This window comes from Pan paniscus, chromosome 21, assembly GCF_029289425.2.
Source record: "Pan paniscus chromosome 21, NHGRI_mPanPan1-v2.0_pri, whole genome shotgun sequence".
Classification (NCBI taxonomy): domain Eukaryota; kingdom Metazoa; phylum Chordata; class Mammalia; order Primates; family Hominidae; genus Pan; species Pan paniscus.
The window spans coordinates 40,785,357-40,801,869 of record NC_073270.2 but is presented as its reverse complement, the minus strand read 5'-3'; the positions used below and the strand labels follow the sequence as shown (position 1 = coordinate 40,801,869).

The following is a 16,513-nucleotide window of genomic DNA, read 5'->3' as shown; positions in this document are numbered from 1 at the left end:
GTAAGTAGCTATTTATTATTACTACTGCTGTTACTACTGCTTAATGGTTTGGGAATTTAACTTTTGAAATGGGAGATAGGAAAGATTTCAGAATTTATAACATTTCAGATTTTAACTTTTAGAAGCTTAGCGGCATTTACATGTTGAAGCAGCATAGTTTTTACTTCAGAAGAATTCATTTATTTAAATTGGTGTATACCTTTTTAAAAAAATACAAAGTGAAAAGTATATCTCTAAATTTCCCAGTGTCCCCTCCTCAGAACCAGTTGTGATTACTAGTTTCTTGTGTGTCCTGCTTAAGATGTTTTGTTGTTTGTTTTGTGTGTGTGTGTGGGTGTGTGTGTGTGTGTGTGTAAATATTCCCCACCACCTCCACCTTAGTTTATTTTCTCCCCACATAGAGTGATATACCATATACACGGCTACACTATTCTGTACCTTCTTTCTTCTTTTTTTTTTTTTTTTAAATTAAAACAATTTTAGGCCGGGCGCAGTGGCTCACGCCTGTAATCCCAGCACTTTGGGAGGCCAAGGCAGGTGGATCATGAGGTCAGGAGTTCGAGACCAACCTGTCCAAGATGGTGAAACCCTGTCTCTACTAAAAATACCAAAATTAGATGGGCATGGTGGCAGGCGCTTGTAATCCCAGCTACTCGGGAGGCTGAGGCAGGAGAATTGCTTGAAGCCGGGAGGCAGAGGTTACCGTGAGTCAAGATCATACCACTGCACTCTAGCCTGGGTGATGAGCTCTCAAAAAAAAATTAAATGGTTAGTGTTTCCTGGTGTGATTGTGCCATAATTTATTTACCCAGGCCCCAGTTGACTGGCATTTATAATTTTTCCACACCATTTCTCTTACAGACAAGGTTGCAGTAAAGATCTTTTACATATTTTTGTATACATGTGAGTATATACCTTTGGAACGAGAACGTATGTTTTTTATTGTTTATAAATCTGAAGTTTACCTACCTAAGAAGTTTTGTCAGTTTATATCCCCAGGAACAAAGTATGAGCGTCTGTTTACCCATACCATCACCAACATACTGTGTTTATGTGTGTATTTTTATAGACTTTGTTACTGAAGTATAACCTTCATACAGAAAAGTACACCAATAATTACCACAAAATACATTCACTTTTGCACTACCACCCAAATTAGGAAATAGAACATTACCAGTACCCAGAAGCCCCCTTCCACAAACAGTGTATTTTAAGTATTTACTAAGCAGTTATGAGAAAAATGATATTTTTCCATAGTTTTTTTTAATCAGCTTTATTAAGATATGGTTCACATACCATACATTTCATCCATTTGAAGTACACAATTCAGTGGTTCTTAGTATATTTGCAGATATGTGCAACCATCACCACAGTCAACTTTAGAGCATTTTCATCACCTCAAAAAAGAAACTCCATGTGTTTTATCTAGCACTCCCCTACCTCTACCACCTCCTCCCCCTCTCCCCACACTAGTATACTTTTTGTCTCTATAGATTTCTCTGTCGTGGACGTTTTGTATAAATTCAGTTATATAATATGTGGTCTTTTGTGACTGGCTTCTTTTCACTTAGCGTAATGATTTCTAGGTTCATCTGTGTTGTAGCATGTATCAACACTCATTTTTATGGTCAAGTGATGTTTCACAGTGTGGATATGCCACATTTTTTATTTGTTGAGAGGCATTTGGATTGCCTCCGTCTTTTTGCTATTATGAATAACAGTGCTATAAACATTCTTGCACAGGTTCTTTGTGGACATGTTTTCATTTCTCTCAGGCATATACATACCTAGGAATAGAGTTGCTGGGTCATATGGGGTAACTCTATGTTTAATTGTTTGAGGAACTGCCAGAATGTTTTCCAAGAGGCCCTACCATTTTACATTGCCACCAGCAGTGTATAAGGGTTTCAGTTTTTCTGTATCCTTGCCAACACTTGTTATTATCTGTCATTTTGAAAGTGTTTTAAAATTTAAAAAAAAAGTACTGAGATGGCATTTTGCTTTGTTGCCCAGACTGGTCTCAAACTCCTGGACTCAAACAGTCCCCCAGCCTTGGCCTTCCAAAGTGCTGGGATTACAAGCATGAGCCCCCGCTCCAGCCCTGTAATGATTACAGCCATTCTAGTGAGTGTGAAGAGACATCTCATTGTGGTCTTGATTTGCATTTCTCTGATTGCCAATGATGACCATCTTATTCTTGAGTTTGTCATTTGTATATCTTCCTTGGAGAAATGTCTGTCTCTCCTTTTTCAATTTCTTAGTTGAGATATATCTCTTTTGAATATTGTGTTGTAAGAGTTCTTTATAAATTCTCTGCATAGTTTTTAAAATTCATTCTTCTATGACTGAGATTGGATATTTTTTCTTGTGTTTATAAGTAGTTCCTTTTCTGCCAGTTTTCTGTTTTGCACCTTTTTCGATTTGATTATTTGTCCTTTTTCTTATTGATTTGTAAGTGCTTTTGATTTTTTAAAGGCCTTTGTCATTTGTGTTTTTTTACTATTTTGAGAATTAAATTTTGATGTTATTTTAAAATTAGAAATGTTTAATTTTTAGATTGTCAGATTGATCAATGTTTTACTGTAATGGCTTCAGAGTTTTGGTTCATGCCTTTCCCACTGTTGGATTTAAACTATGCCTATTTCCTTCTAATATTTTACAGTTTTTATTGTGTATGTTTAAATTTTTGCATCATTTGAAGTTTATTTTGGTGTAATGACTGAGGGGTTAGGATCTGACTTTTCTCCCCTAGATATCTGCCCTTAACCCCATTACCTGAAGTGAACATGAGGGAGAGGGCATTTCTGGGTATTATGGTTAGTCTTTATCTTGATCTATGTGGCGATTGTACAGGAATGGTGTTCAGTGTGTAAAACTACATGTGCAATTTATACTCATGGCCAGGTACAGTGACTCATGCCTGTAATCCCAGCACTTTAGGAGGCCGAAGCAGGTGGATTGCATGAGTTGAGGAGTTAGAGACCAGCCTGGGCAACATGGCAAAACCCCATCACTACTAAAAATGCAAAAAATTAGCCGATTGTGGTAGCACATGGCCTGCAGTCCCAGTTGCTTGATGGGGGCTGGGTGGGAGGATTGGTTGAGTCCGGGAGGTTGAGGCTACAGTGAGCCGAGATCGCACCATGAACTGCAGCCTGGGTGACAGAGCAAGACCCCATCTCAAAAAAAAAAAATTGTACCCTTTATGCGGTATCACATTATACTTCAATTATTAAAGTTTCTTTTTGTTTAAAGCTACCATTTTCCAGTAAAGTAAAGATTGAGTGTGACATCTGCATGCATGGCATCAGCCACAGCCTTTCTTCTTTAACTGCTGCTCCGCATTCCCTCTCCACAGCAGTGTCGGTGGTCCTAGGGCATTTACTTACTTGGCTAGCTCAAGAGACCCTTTACTTTTGAATTGTTTCATCAAGAAATCTACTTAGTAAGAACTGATGTATTTATGGGAGGAAAAATAATAATGTAGGTCTCTAGCCTGTGTCTATTTGTAGTGGAAATGTGGCTCTCTAGTAGGAGCCTATCCCATCTTCGGACATCTTTGGATCAACTGTTCTTGATTTTGTGGGGGTTTTTCTTTCCTGCTTTGAGTTAGGGCAGCTTCTCTAGGAATCTCAGTCATTTTATAAACATGGGCTCCTGCTTAAGTAATTATGCACCTCACTGACCTTCAGTTTGGGTGCATTTGTTAGTGAACTCTCTTGCTGTCCTGCTGCTGGTAGTATTTTCCAAACAGCTTGTTATTTCTTCCTCTGCTAATAACTAGCAAGAACCCAAAGTAAGCCTCTCTTGGTCATGCTGCCCAAAGCTCAGTGGGATCACTCCTTGTCAGCCTGACCCTATCCATAACATGACTGTCAAAAGTGTGTCTTAGAGTTTACAAAGCAGATGTGAAGTATGTAACTAAGTGGAGTGAAGCAGACCCAGAGCAAGCTCATCTGCATAAATTAAATGAGTATGAGGAATGTTTTGGGCTAGAGAGTGTGTGCCTGCTTTTGTGGAGGAAATGACTCTTCCTCTCCCATTGACTGTTTCCCTGAGAGGTTATGGGAAATCTAGATTTGTAGGTAAAAATCTTCCAGCTTTTCAGTAATTGTGGGCCAGGTGTAAGCCATTGCTTGGCATTCAGGAACTTTTATTCACTGACATAGTCTGTCTTCCATTTGAAGTTAATTTATTTTAAATACATTCTATGCACTTGAGCATCTTACGTCTTACTTGGATGAATGTGATCTCTTTTGAGAAGAATTGGTGTAGTATATACTTCAGAGCTTTAAACATTACTACTTATTTTGCCCTGTTGTTTCCATTTCTGTGACTCTGATGAAGACGTAAGTCAAAATGAGATAAAGCTTGTATATACCAAGACCGTTAGGTGTAACATTATTTGTAATGACTATCTACCAGGAGAAGATAATGGTTATTCTATCTATTTTGTTGAATTTTATGAAGTTGTTAATATAATGTTAAAGTTATAGTAATATGGGAAAATTCATGATGAAAACAGGCTATAAAATGGTTATATACTGTATAATAATTACTTCACCTTTTCTAGAGGATGACCTTAGGTCTCTATTATACAAAGCAAAGCAGGCATATGTTCAGGGCAGTTTTCATTGTTGCCTCAAGTCATGAGACTTCTTTCTTTTCCCTCCTGCAAGTGCAGTTAACAATAAATACAGATGTGCAGAAAGCTGAGCCCAGTGCTTCTCTAGAATTGACAATCTGTGGTGTAGTAGTTTAGGATTTTTATTTTTAATCTGCTGCTTCAAGCTAAAATAACACATCTCTCTTAATTCAGGATGTTGAATTATAGTGTCACATTCATGCCACGAGCAATCTCATGGCATGTGAATTACTTTCTAAAGATTTGTTGCTGGTTTGAGATGAGCAGAGGCTTTCTCAGACCCTCAAGCTGAACTGTCTAGTCTCAAAGATTTGCCTGCTGGCTTTTTAATTTAAAAAATGCTATGGAATCTTCCTTCTTCATTTGGCTTGAGGTGTCTTGGACATGCTGCCTAAGTATTGGCCTATAGCTATAAGGGGCTAAGGAAGAATTTTTCTTTTTGTTCTGGGGTAGCTCCTAGCTTGATTTAAACAATAATAAAAAATGAATACGTATATAGGGAATGTCTTTAAACATATGGGCTTAGTCATATTCTCAGCATATAGATAATTTTTAAATGCTTTAAGTGAAAATTGGACTTTTTTGGAAAACACAGGTCCTAATTTTTCTCATTTTAAAAGGAAAAGGTGTTTGTCAAGGAAAATGTGAAAAACTGTCTTGGGACTTGTCACCAAAATTCAACCACTGTTAAGATTCGGGAGTATTCCTTTCTAACATTTATTTTTTTCTGTTTATATTAACCTAGAATTTGTTTAACAGAATTTTTTTTAATTACAGCTTTTAAAAATTGTTAGGATGATTTTAGAGATAGAGTTGCACTGTGTCACAGGCTGGAGTGCAGTGGTACGATCCTAGCTCACTGCAGCCTTGAACCCCTGGGCTCTAGTGATCCTCCTGCCTCAGTCTCCCGAGTAGCTGGGACTACAGGTTCATGCCATCACACGTGGCTAATTTTTAAATATTTGTTAGAGATATGGGGGTCTTGCTTTGTTCCTTAGGCAGTCTCTAACTCCTGGTCTCAAATGATCTTCCTGCCTCACCTTCTTGAGTAGCTGGGATTATAGGCACGAGCCACCCTGCCTCCCCAGCAATAACAGCTTTATTGAAATATAATTTACATAAAGTTAATTCTTGTAACCACCCATCAGTATTGTGCAGTGATAACCAGAACATTTTTATCATGCCAAAAAGAAATCTTGTACAAATTAGCAGTCACTCCCCATCTCCCCTTCTCCCCAGCTCTGGCAGCCGTTAATCTATTTTATGTCTGTATTATGCCTGTTGTGAAATATCCATAATGTCCATAATATGCCTGTTGTGTCAGTCCGTTCTCATGCTGCAATGAAGAAATACCTGAGACTGGGTGGTTTATAAAGGAAAGAGGTTTAATTGACTCACAGTTCCATATGGCCTGGGAGGCCTCAGGAAACTCACAATCATGGCAGAAGGCAAAGGAGAAGCAGGCACCTTCTTCACAGGGCAGCAGGACAGAGTGAGTGCAAGCAGGGGAAATGCCAGACACTTATAAAATCATCAGATCTCATGAGACTCCCTCGTTATCACGAGAACAGCATGGGGGAACTGCCTCCATGATCCAGTCACCTCCACCTGGTCCCACCCTTGACACATGAGGATTATTACAATTGAAGGTGAGATTTGGGTGAGGGCACACAGCCAAACCATATCACCTGTTACGGATATTTCATATCAACAGAATCGTCCACTGTGTGGCTTCTTATGTCTAGCTTCTATAACTGAGCATGAGGTGTTTTATTGTTTTAAATAATAGCTTTATTGAGATATAATTCATGTCATACAAGTCACCCATTTAAAAGATATATTAAAAGATATAATTCAGTTTTTTAGTATAGTCAGAGTTATATACCACTGTCACCACAATTGATTTTAAAACATTTTCATCACTCCAAAAAAGAAACACCATATTCTTCAGTAGCCACTCCCCATTTCCTCCCAAGGCCTCCCTCCCACATCCTTAGGCAACGACTAATCTACTTTCTGTCTTTATAGATTTAATTATTCTGGACATTTCACATAAATGGAGTCATAACAATACGTGGTCTTTTGTGACTGGCTTCTTTTGCTTAACATAATGTTCTCAAGGTTAATCCGTGTCATAACGTGTATCAATACTCCATTCCTTTTTATTGTCAAGAAATATTCCACTGTATGGATGGACCACATCTTATTTATCCATTCATCAGTTGATGGACATTTGGGTTGTTCCCACTTTTGGCTATTATTAGTAATCTGCTGTGATTAATAATGCTGCCATGAACATTGGCATATAAATTTTTAGGTGGACGTGTTTTCATTTTCTATTAGATTGTCTTACTAAAAAATTTCCCTTGGTATATACCTAGAAGTGGAGTTGCTGGTAACTCTGTTTAATTTTTAAGGATCTGCCAGACTGCTTTCTGAAGCAGCTGCACCATTTTACATACCAACCAGCAGTGTATGAAGGTTCTAATTTCTCCACATCTTTGCCAATAGTTACTATTTTTTTTTTCATTATAGCCATCGTAGTAGGTATGAAGAGGTATCTCATTGTGGTTTTGATTTGCATTTCCCTGATGACTAATGTTGATCATCTGTTTATTACTGGACTTTTGGAGAAATGTCTGTTCATCTGCTTTCTCCATTTCTTGATTGGGTTGTCTTTTTATTATTGAGTTGTATTAGTTTCTGGATACGAATTCCTTGTAATTTGCAAATATTTTCCCCCATTAAGTAGCTGTCTTTTCACTCTCTTGATGGTGTCCTTTGAAACACAAAGTCTTTAATTTTGATGAAGTTCATTTTATCTTTTGTTGCTTGGGTATTGGTGTGCATCTAAGAAACCATTTCCTAATCCAAGGTCACAAAGATTTACCTATGTATTCTTCTGAGAATTTTATATTTTGTATCTTACATTTAGATCTTTGATCCATTTGCATTGATTTTTGTTTATCATGTGAGGCAGGGGTCCAGTTTCATTCTTTTGCATGTGACTATCCAGTTGTCACAGCACCACTTATTGAAAAAACTAATCTTTCATCATTGAATTGTCTTGGCAACCTTGTCAAAAATCAACTGATCATAGACACGGGTTTATTTTTGTATTTACAGATCAAGATTGTTTTGGCTGTTATGCATCCCTTATATTTGCATGTGAATTTCAGGATCAGCTTGCCAATTTCTGCAAAGAAGCCAGCTGAGATTTTGATAGTGATTGCATTGAATTTATAGGTCAATTTAGGGAGTATTATCATCTTAACAATATTAAATCTTCTGATCCATGAACTACAAGATAGCTTTCCATATTTTTTAGATTGTCTTTAATTTCTTTCAAAAATGTTTTGTTGTACAAGTCTTGCACTTGTTAAACTTATTTCTAAGTGTCTTTACTGTTTTTGATGCTCCTTTAAATGGAATTGTTTTCATAATTCCAGTTTTTTTTGCTTCTTGCTACAATTTTAGAAATACAGTTGATTTATGTATATTGATCACATATCGTGAAATCTTGCTGAACTCTTGCTTATTGGCTCTAATAGTTTTTTTGAGTGGATTCTTTAGGAATTTTCTGTATTCTAGATTGTGACATCTGTAAATAGTTAGTTTTACTTATTCCTTTCCAATTTGGGTGCCTTTAATTTCTTTTTTTATTTTTCTCTAGTTGCCTTAGAACACTCAGTACAATGTTAAATTGAAGTGGCGAGAGTGGACATCTTTGTCTTTTTCCTCATCTTAATGGGAAAGCATTTAGTCTTCACTGTTAAGCATGATGCTAGCTGTGGGTTTTTTAATAAAAGCCCTTTATCAGGCTGAAGAAGTTCTCTTCTATTCCTTGTTGATTGTTTTATCATGAAAGTGTTTTGGGTTTTTTTTTCCAAACGCTTTTTCTGCATCTGTTGAGATGACCGTGTGGCTTTTGGCTTTTGTCCTTTATTCTATTGATATGGTGTATTATATTGATTTTCATATGTTGAACCAACCTTACATTCCTGGGATAAATTCCACTTTGTCATAGTGTCATAGTGTATAATCCTTTTCTTGTTTTTTTTTTTTTTTTTTTTTTTTTCGGAGACAAGATCTCTCTGTCACCCAGGCTGGAATGCAGTGGTGTGATCACAGCTCACTGCAGCCTCTCCTGGGCTCAAGCGATCCTCCCATCTCGGCCTCCTGAGTAGCTGGGACTACAGGTGCATGCTACCATGCTTGGCTAATTTTTTGTTTTAATTTTTGTAGAGACAGGGTCTCACTGTGTTGCCCAGGCTGGTTGCATACTCTTGGGCTTAAGTAGTCCTCCTGCCTTGACGTCTCAAATTGCTGGGATTACAGGCATAAGCCATCATGCGTGGAGTATAATCCTTTTTGTATGTGTCTGGATTTTGTTTGCTAGGGTTTTCAGGATTTTTGTGTATATACGCATAAGAGATACTCATCTGTAGTTTTCTTGTGATGTCTTTGTTTGGTTTTGGTATCAGGGTAATACTGGCCTCAAAGAATGAGTTGGGAAATGTTTCCTTCTCTTCTGTTTTTGGAAGAGTTTGTGAAGAATTGATCATTCTTTAAATGTCTTGTATTGTTCACCAATGGAGCCATCATGTCCAAGGTTTTTCTTTATGGGTAGTTTTTTGTTATTGTTGTTTTTGTTTGTTTTTTTTAAATCACTAAGTCAGTCTCTACTTGTTATAGGGCTGTTCAGATGTTCTGTTTTTTCTTCTTCTTCGTCTTCGTCTTTGTCTTCTTCGTCTTCTTCATCTTCATCTTCTTCGTCTTCGTCTTTTCTTCTTCGTCTTCATCATCTTCTTCGTCTTCTTCTTCGTCTTCATCTTCTTCGTCTTCTTCATCTTTGTCTTCGCCTTCATCTTCTTCGTCTTCGTCTTCGTCTTCTTCTTCTTCGTCGTAGTCTTCTTCCTCTTCTTCTTCTTATTTCTTCTTCTTTCTTCTTCTTCTTTTTTTTTTTTTTTTTAAAAGAGATGGAGTCTCACCCTGCCATCCAGGCTGGAGTGTATTGGCATGATCATAGCTCACTGCAGCCTCAACCTTCTGGGCTCAAGTAATCCTCCTGCCTCAGTCTCCCAAGTAGCTGGAACTATAGGCGTACCACCACGCCCAGCTAATTTATTTTATTTGTAGAGACATGGGGTCTTGCTGTGTTGGCCAGGGTGGTCTCAATCTTCTGGCTTCAATCAGTCCTCCCACCTCAGCCGCCCAGAGTCTTGGGATTACAGGCATGAACAACCATGCTTAGCCTCTGTTTCTTCTTAAGTCAGTTTTTAGTTTTATGTCTTTCTAGGAATGTGTCCATTTCGTCTAGGTCATCTAATTTGTTGGCATACAGTTGTTCATAGTAGTTCCTTATAATCACTTTTGTTGCCATAAGGTTGGTGGTAATGCCCTCTCCTTTATTTCTGAGTATAGTAATCTGTATCCTCTCTCCTTTTTTCTTGGTCAGTCTAGTTAAGAATTTGCCAGTCTTTTCAAAGAGCCAGCTTTTGGTTTTGTTCATTTTCTGTTATTTTCTATTCTCTGTTTCATTTGTTTCAACTCTTATTCTCCCTTTTGCTTGCTTTGGGTTTAGTCTGCTCTTTTTCCAGTGTCTTAAGGTAGAGGATTAGGTTATCGATTAGAAACAATTTTCTTTGGCCGGGTGCGGTGGCTCATGCCTATAATCCCAGCACTTTGGGAGGTCAAGGTGGGCAGATCACCTGAGGTCAGGAGTTCAAGACCAGCCTGGCCAACATGGCAAAACCTCGTTTCTACTAAAAATACACAAAGTAGCCAGGAGTGGTGGCAGGCACCTGTAATCCCTGCTACTCTGAGGCTGAGGCAGGAGAATCGCTTGAACCCAGGAGGCGGAGGTTGCAGTGAGCCGAGATAGGGCTATTGCACTCCAGCCTGGGAGACAAAGCAAGACTCTGTCTCAAAAAAAAAAAAAAAAAGAATTTTCTTTTGATATAGGCATTTACAGCTATAAATTTCCCTCTGAGCACTCCATTAGCTACATCATAAGTTATGGTATTTTCATCCTTCTTGGATACTTTATACTTCCCCTTGTGGTTTCTTCTTTGGCCCATTATTATTTAGGATGGGTTTTTTAAATTATCCATATAATTCATGAATTTCCCAAATTTCTTTCTGATTTTAATTTCATTCCATTGTGGCCACACAACATACTGTATGTGATTTAAGTGCTTTTAAATTTATTGAGGCTTGTTTAGTGGCCTGAAATATGATCTGTCCTGGAGAATGTTTCATGTGCACTTGAGTAGAATGTATACTCTGTTCTTGCTGCATGTAGTGTTCTGTAGATGTCTGTTAGAATATATGTGTTCGTTGTGTTCAAGTCTTCTATTTCTTTGCTCGTCTGCCTAGTTGTCTATTATTGAAAGCAGAGTTATTAACGTGTCCGACTTTTATTTTTAAATTATCTGTTTCCTTCATTTCTGCCAGCTTTTGTTTCATGTATTTTTGGACTCTATTGTTAGGTACATACATATTTGTAGTTGTTATATCTTTCTAATGGATTGACCCTTTTATCAACTATCCTTTCTCTCCGTAGAATGAATTTTTAAATACATGCTTATTTTAAACAGTTTTTGCAAAATTGTATTAAAGTATGTAAAATAAAAAACACATGCATATAACCCCCAAACCTGTAGAAATCAGTGTTAACAATTTATGGTGTATCTTTTGAGTCCTTTTAAAATAAACTTACAAATGTTCTTTAAACAGAAGAATCATAGTAATAATGTTCTGCAGCTTTTCAGAAATTAAAGCCGCATTAGATCCCAGAGATTACCTAATCTAAAATACTTCTTTTCAAAAATGAGAAAGCTGAGGCCAGAGAAGGGCAAGTAGGTGGCCAAGCTGGGACTAGAACCTGGGTCTCCTGACTTGCTGCAGTCAGGAGCCTTACTGAACCTTACTGCCTCCTGGAACAAAAGGGTCTTGTAATACTGTGACAGATACATGGGCCATGAATGGTTATGGCAAAATCATTTTATAAGTTATACTTTGAATTAATTTTGAAGATTTTATCTAATTTTTTTTATAGCTTCTTGTAGAAATTCTTATGAGGCCTACGATCTCTATCCGGGGACAGAAACTGAAAAGTAAGTATACCTGTTAGCTACTGGTCCTTGTTTTCCAACCTGCCGATACGGTGGTGGTTCCCAGCAGCTGCCTTCTTCCTTCCCTTCCTAACTCTTAATAGTAAGGACATGTCTTACATTTAGCTACAGGTTGCTCTCTCCTCCCCCAGCTAAGCAGCTGTCTTTATTCATTCTGTACTGCATAGAAATTCAGATCTGGGTTAAGAGAATGCATCTTTGTACTTTTGATAGTCCTGTGATCCAGCTTCTATGTTTCCTTGGGAAATTCTTATTTCTCACATATAACTAGCTGAGAGAGTAAGATCACTCTGTTTTATTTTTTTTAAACTATTTTTTTTTAGAAAGGTGATATATGCTCTTTGTAAAAAGTTCAGGCATTACCAGGGTGTGAATGGTAAAAAGTCAGAGTGTTTTGGTATGCACTATTTCTTAAAGCTGAGTGGTAGATATATGGGTAATATTCTATTATTATTTTTTATAACTTACACGTTACAAATAATTCTTTTTAGGTATTCAATTTTTTTTTTTTTTTTTTTGAGACAGTCTCTCGCTCTGTTGCCCAGGCTGGAGTGCAGTGGCATGATCTTGGCTCACTGCAACCTCCGCCTCCTGAGCTCAAGTGATTTTCCTGCCTCACCCTCTCAAGTAGCTGGGATTACAGGCGCCCACCACCATACCCGGCTAATTTTTGTATTTTTTTTTTTAGTAGAGATGGGGTTTCACCATGTTGACCAGGCTGGTCTCGAACTCCTGACCTCAAGTGATCTGCCCACCTCAGCCTCCCAAGTGCTGGGATTTACAGGCATGAGCCACCGCACCCAGCTTCGGTATTTAATTTAAAATAAAAAAGTGAATGCACTTTACTCTGGTGTTAAAAGCCAGAGATGACTTCAGTTAATGTTTGGTGAATGCCCTCCTACCAACTTTGCGTTTTTTTAATTTAAAAGATTTTTTTTTACCCCAATAGGACATACTGTATAAGGCCTCATTTGTGCATGCAGTAGTGGTTAAGAGGATTTATATTCATTTTTAATGTCTCAGCTGTGTATTCTAACTTAGTCTTTCATGTTCTCTATGTACCCTCATAGCAAGTAGCATATTGTAATTATTTGTTGGTGCACTTGTTTAGTCTCTCTTCTTCCCACTAGATTTATAGGTTCCATGAAGGCTGAGACTTTTTTTCCCTCACCACTGTATCTGCTCTAGAGTAGATGCTGAACAATACTTGATGAACGAGTGAATCCCAATTCCTTTTAAAAATGGAGGATCTAGAAATAGTGAGATATATAGTGAGACATACAGAGCAGTGTTTCACCCTGCTCTGAAGTCATTAAATAAATCAATCACAGAGCCCCAGTAGGTTGAAAGGTGGTGATAAGGGATGCAGAGCATCTGCGTTGTCTCAGGATTATGAGACAACCCATCTAGTCAAGCTAGCTTGGCAGGGCTGCCCATTGGGATCTGAGAAGGAGACCTAGCATTTTAGCATTCCTAGCAGCTTAGGAGTGAATGGAAACAATTTTAAAAAATAGAAGCAGTGCCAAATAAAGCACTTTGTCCATGGTTCATACTCAGTTTCATCGTCTTTTGGTTTTGGGCTCATGAAAATTAAGTTTCGTTTTTATGCTACTTTCCTGTTCCTGCTCACAGGGAAGTAGTAGTTTCTTTATAAGAATTAGTAATAGATCAGACATTAAGAGCCATTTGCCCAACACAGATAACAGCAACAAAAAAAGAAATGCTCAGTTAATGAGTCTGATAAAAATGGTATTTTTGTTTGCTGCAGTAGAACTTTCAATGGAAATTTATAACAAGAGCAATTGAGATGCTTATACTTTTAACTTTTAGCCAGGCGTGGTACACGCGCATGCAGTCCTAGCCACTCGCGAGGGTGAGGAGGGAAAATTGCTTGAGCCTAGGAGTTCGAGACTACAGTGAGCTGTGATTGTGCCCCTGAGTGACAGAGTAAGACCTCATTTAAAAAACCAAAACAAATGAACAAAAAAAAGATGCCTATACTTTAGATTCTAGTAGTTCTACTTTTGAAATTGTATCTTGAGGAACCAGTTTAATACAAACATGAAAAGGATACACATATATATTAAGTTGTTCATTTGTGGTCTACTTAAATAGCCAAAAAACAAAAAAAAACAAATCCTAGATATATCCTAAGCAAGACATTAAGGGAAAATGGCTTTATTAAATGATGGCACAACAACAGGTTGAAATTATGAAGACTGTGGAGCATAATAAGAAAACAGCTGCTGTATCAAACCAAAAGCAATATGCAAATGGGCTTGTAGGTTCTGATGGGCACTATGAAAACCTTTGGTAGACATGGGTTGGAAGAAGTATATTAAAGGAAAAATAATCATCTTGGAGGGGATTATAACAGTTCTTATACTGAAAAAAATGTGGTAACTGTTGTACTATCTTTTCATTGAGAAAAATAACCAGTCATTACCCTTTCACTTTCAGTAAGTGATGAAATGTCCAAGGACTGCTTGAGTATCCTGTATAATACCTGTGTCTGTGTAAGTACCCCTGCCACTGGGGCTCTGTTTATCTCCCCTACCAGGTCTGCAGTGTTTAAGATGGGAATATTTGAGTAGAATGGCAGACATAAGAGCTGCTTTCAGACAGTGGGGGAATCGGGCTTATTTTATGTGTGCCTGAAAATCAGGACTAACTGGTAGAAATTATGGGGAGGCAGAATTTTGTAGCAGTTGTTAAGAGCCAGGACTGCTGCAGCAGGTAGTAAACTCCTTTGGCCTTAGAGCTGTCCAAGTAGAAACTGGACACTTGTCAAAAGGTGACAAGTGTTGGCAGACTGTGACCTTTAAGACTCATTTTAACTCCATTATGCCTATTTCTTCATTTTCCTTGTTAGAAAACAAAATGAGAACCAGAAGCCCCGCCCATATATTGAGCAGGACTCTACTAGGTTGACCACTGAGCCAGGAAGAATGGTGAATAAAGAAAGCAATCTGGTAGAAACAAAAGAGGATGGCACTTAGTGTTAGGACCTGATTTTGTGTTCTGGCCCTTGGCTTAGTACACCTCCCAAGCTGTAGTTTCTTACCAATAGAATGCAGTTAGCAGTTGTATTAACGTCATAGATTTATTGTGAGAACTGAGATAGTAGATGTGAAAACACTTTGTAAAACAATATATGTTAGTTTTTAAAAGATACAGTACCTGTCTTTTAGAAACTTATGATAAACTGTGTAAACTGTGAATCATAATACATGGCAGAATGAGACGAGTGCTATTATAAATGTGAACCCTGTATGCTGTGGAAATGAAAAACATTTAGCTCCATTTCATTTCTTGCCTCATTCAAAATAAGATTTCTGACATCTTGTGGGTGTATGCAAAATCTACCAAGATCACGAACTTAGAAGCAGGTAAGAAAGAAGAAGATAAAGGTGGGGACATAACGTATAGCCAGGAATTGGGCTGATATAAAAATGAAGACCATAAAATCATCTGTATTACGGATGGGCACAAATTTGGCTTCAAGCTTCTTAGCAGCCAACACAAATAGGGGAATATGTTTGAACACTTATGTAATTCAGCATCTATAATAGTGCTGTGCAATTGAAATATAATGCAAGCCACTTGGGTTATTTTAAATTTCCTTGTAGCCACATTTTTTTAAAGAAAAAAGTAGGAAGAAATGGTGAAGTTAATTTTAATGATAAATTCTGTTTAACACAATGTATCAAGAATATTGTCATTCTAACATGTAATCAGTATAATTAATTATTAATGAGATATTTACTTGTTTTTCGTATTGAGCTCTCAAAATCCAATGTGTGTGTGTGTTTTGTTTTTCTTTCCTCTTGTTTGAACACCCAGAGCACATCTTAGTTTGGCCTGGCCACCTTTTAAGTGCTCGGTAGCCATGTATAGCCAATGACAGAGATAGGCACAGGGAGATCTATAAGATAAAATTTCAAATTGTTCAGGAAATGCACAGTTCTTGCAACTAAGGCCAATAAGAAATTGTCCTTATAGAAGAAGACAGTGTATAATATAATGACTCCATCATTGGCAACTCCATATAGTCACTAGTTTTATGAGGCCGTTTTAAAATCATGATACCTAATGTTAATCAGTGACATTCCAATAAAACAGTTAAGTTAAAAAAATGAAATGTATGAAGAGAAGTTGATTAATGGGTACAAATATATGGGATGATAAATAAGACCTAGTGTTAGATAAATCAGTAAGGGTGACTTAGTTTATAATAATCTGTTCTGTTTTACATTTCAAAATAGCTAGAAGAGAATTTGAATGGTTCTTAGCATAAAGAAAAGACAAGTATTTAAGCTGATGGCTATCCCAAGTACATTGATTTGATTTTTATAAATTATACGAATGTATTAAATTATGTGCTCCCTGAAATTATGTACCTTTATTATATATCAACTAAAAGTATTTTTAAATAAAATTTTTTAAAAAATTTGAGGAACATAGGGCGATATGGTTCAATTATGTGCTATCTGGCTGAATTCCATGTTAATGTAGAGAACCTGGGGCTCTCAGGGTTGCAAACACCAATGCCTCCAGGGATCAGGCAGAAAACAGGAAATGTTTGGAATTGCTGGTGTTGGAGTGGGGACTTGTGTAAACTGTGACTAAACTGGAGCAAGTATGTCCTGTCTAAAGATGTTTGAATTCAAAAGTTTAAAAAGTACTGTTGGCCGGGCACGGTGGCTATCACCTGTAATCCCAGCAATTTGGG

General features: G+C 37.4%; 1 protein-coding gene and 1 long non-coding RNA gene across 9 annotated transcripts in view; both read left to right on the top strand.

Annotated features, from left to right (window-relative positions):
* Positions 1 to 16,513, top strand: part of TRPC4AP (transient receptor potential cation channel subfamily C member 4 associated protein) — a 90,953-nt gene that overhangs the window by 24,427 nt on the left and 50,013 nt on the right. For all 8 annotated transcript variants that reach the window (XM_003831831.4, XM_063600802.1, XM_003831830.3 and 5 more), the window contains 2 exons: positions 11,706 to 11,763; positions 14,242 to 14,297. In XM_003831831.4, coding sequence (XP_003831879.1) covers positions 11,706 to 11,763; positions 14,242 to 14,297 — 114 coding nt within the window. The remainder of the gene's footprint in view (positions 1 to 11,705; positions 11,764 to 14,241; positions 14,298 to 16,513) is intronic.
* LOC134729669 (uncharacterized) lies at positions 7 to 5,839 on the top strand. The gene is made up of 2 exons (XR_010110963.1): positions 7 to 768; positions 862 to 5,839. It is a non-coding gene; the product is annotated as an uncharacterized LOC134729669 (long non-coding RNA).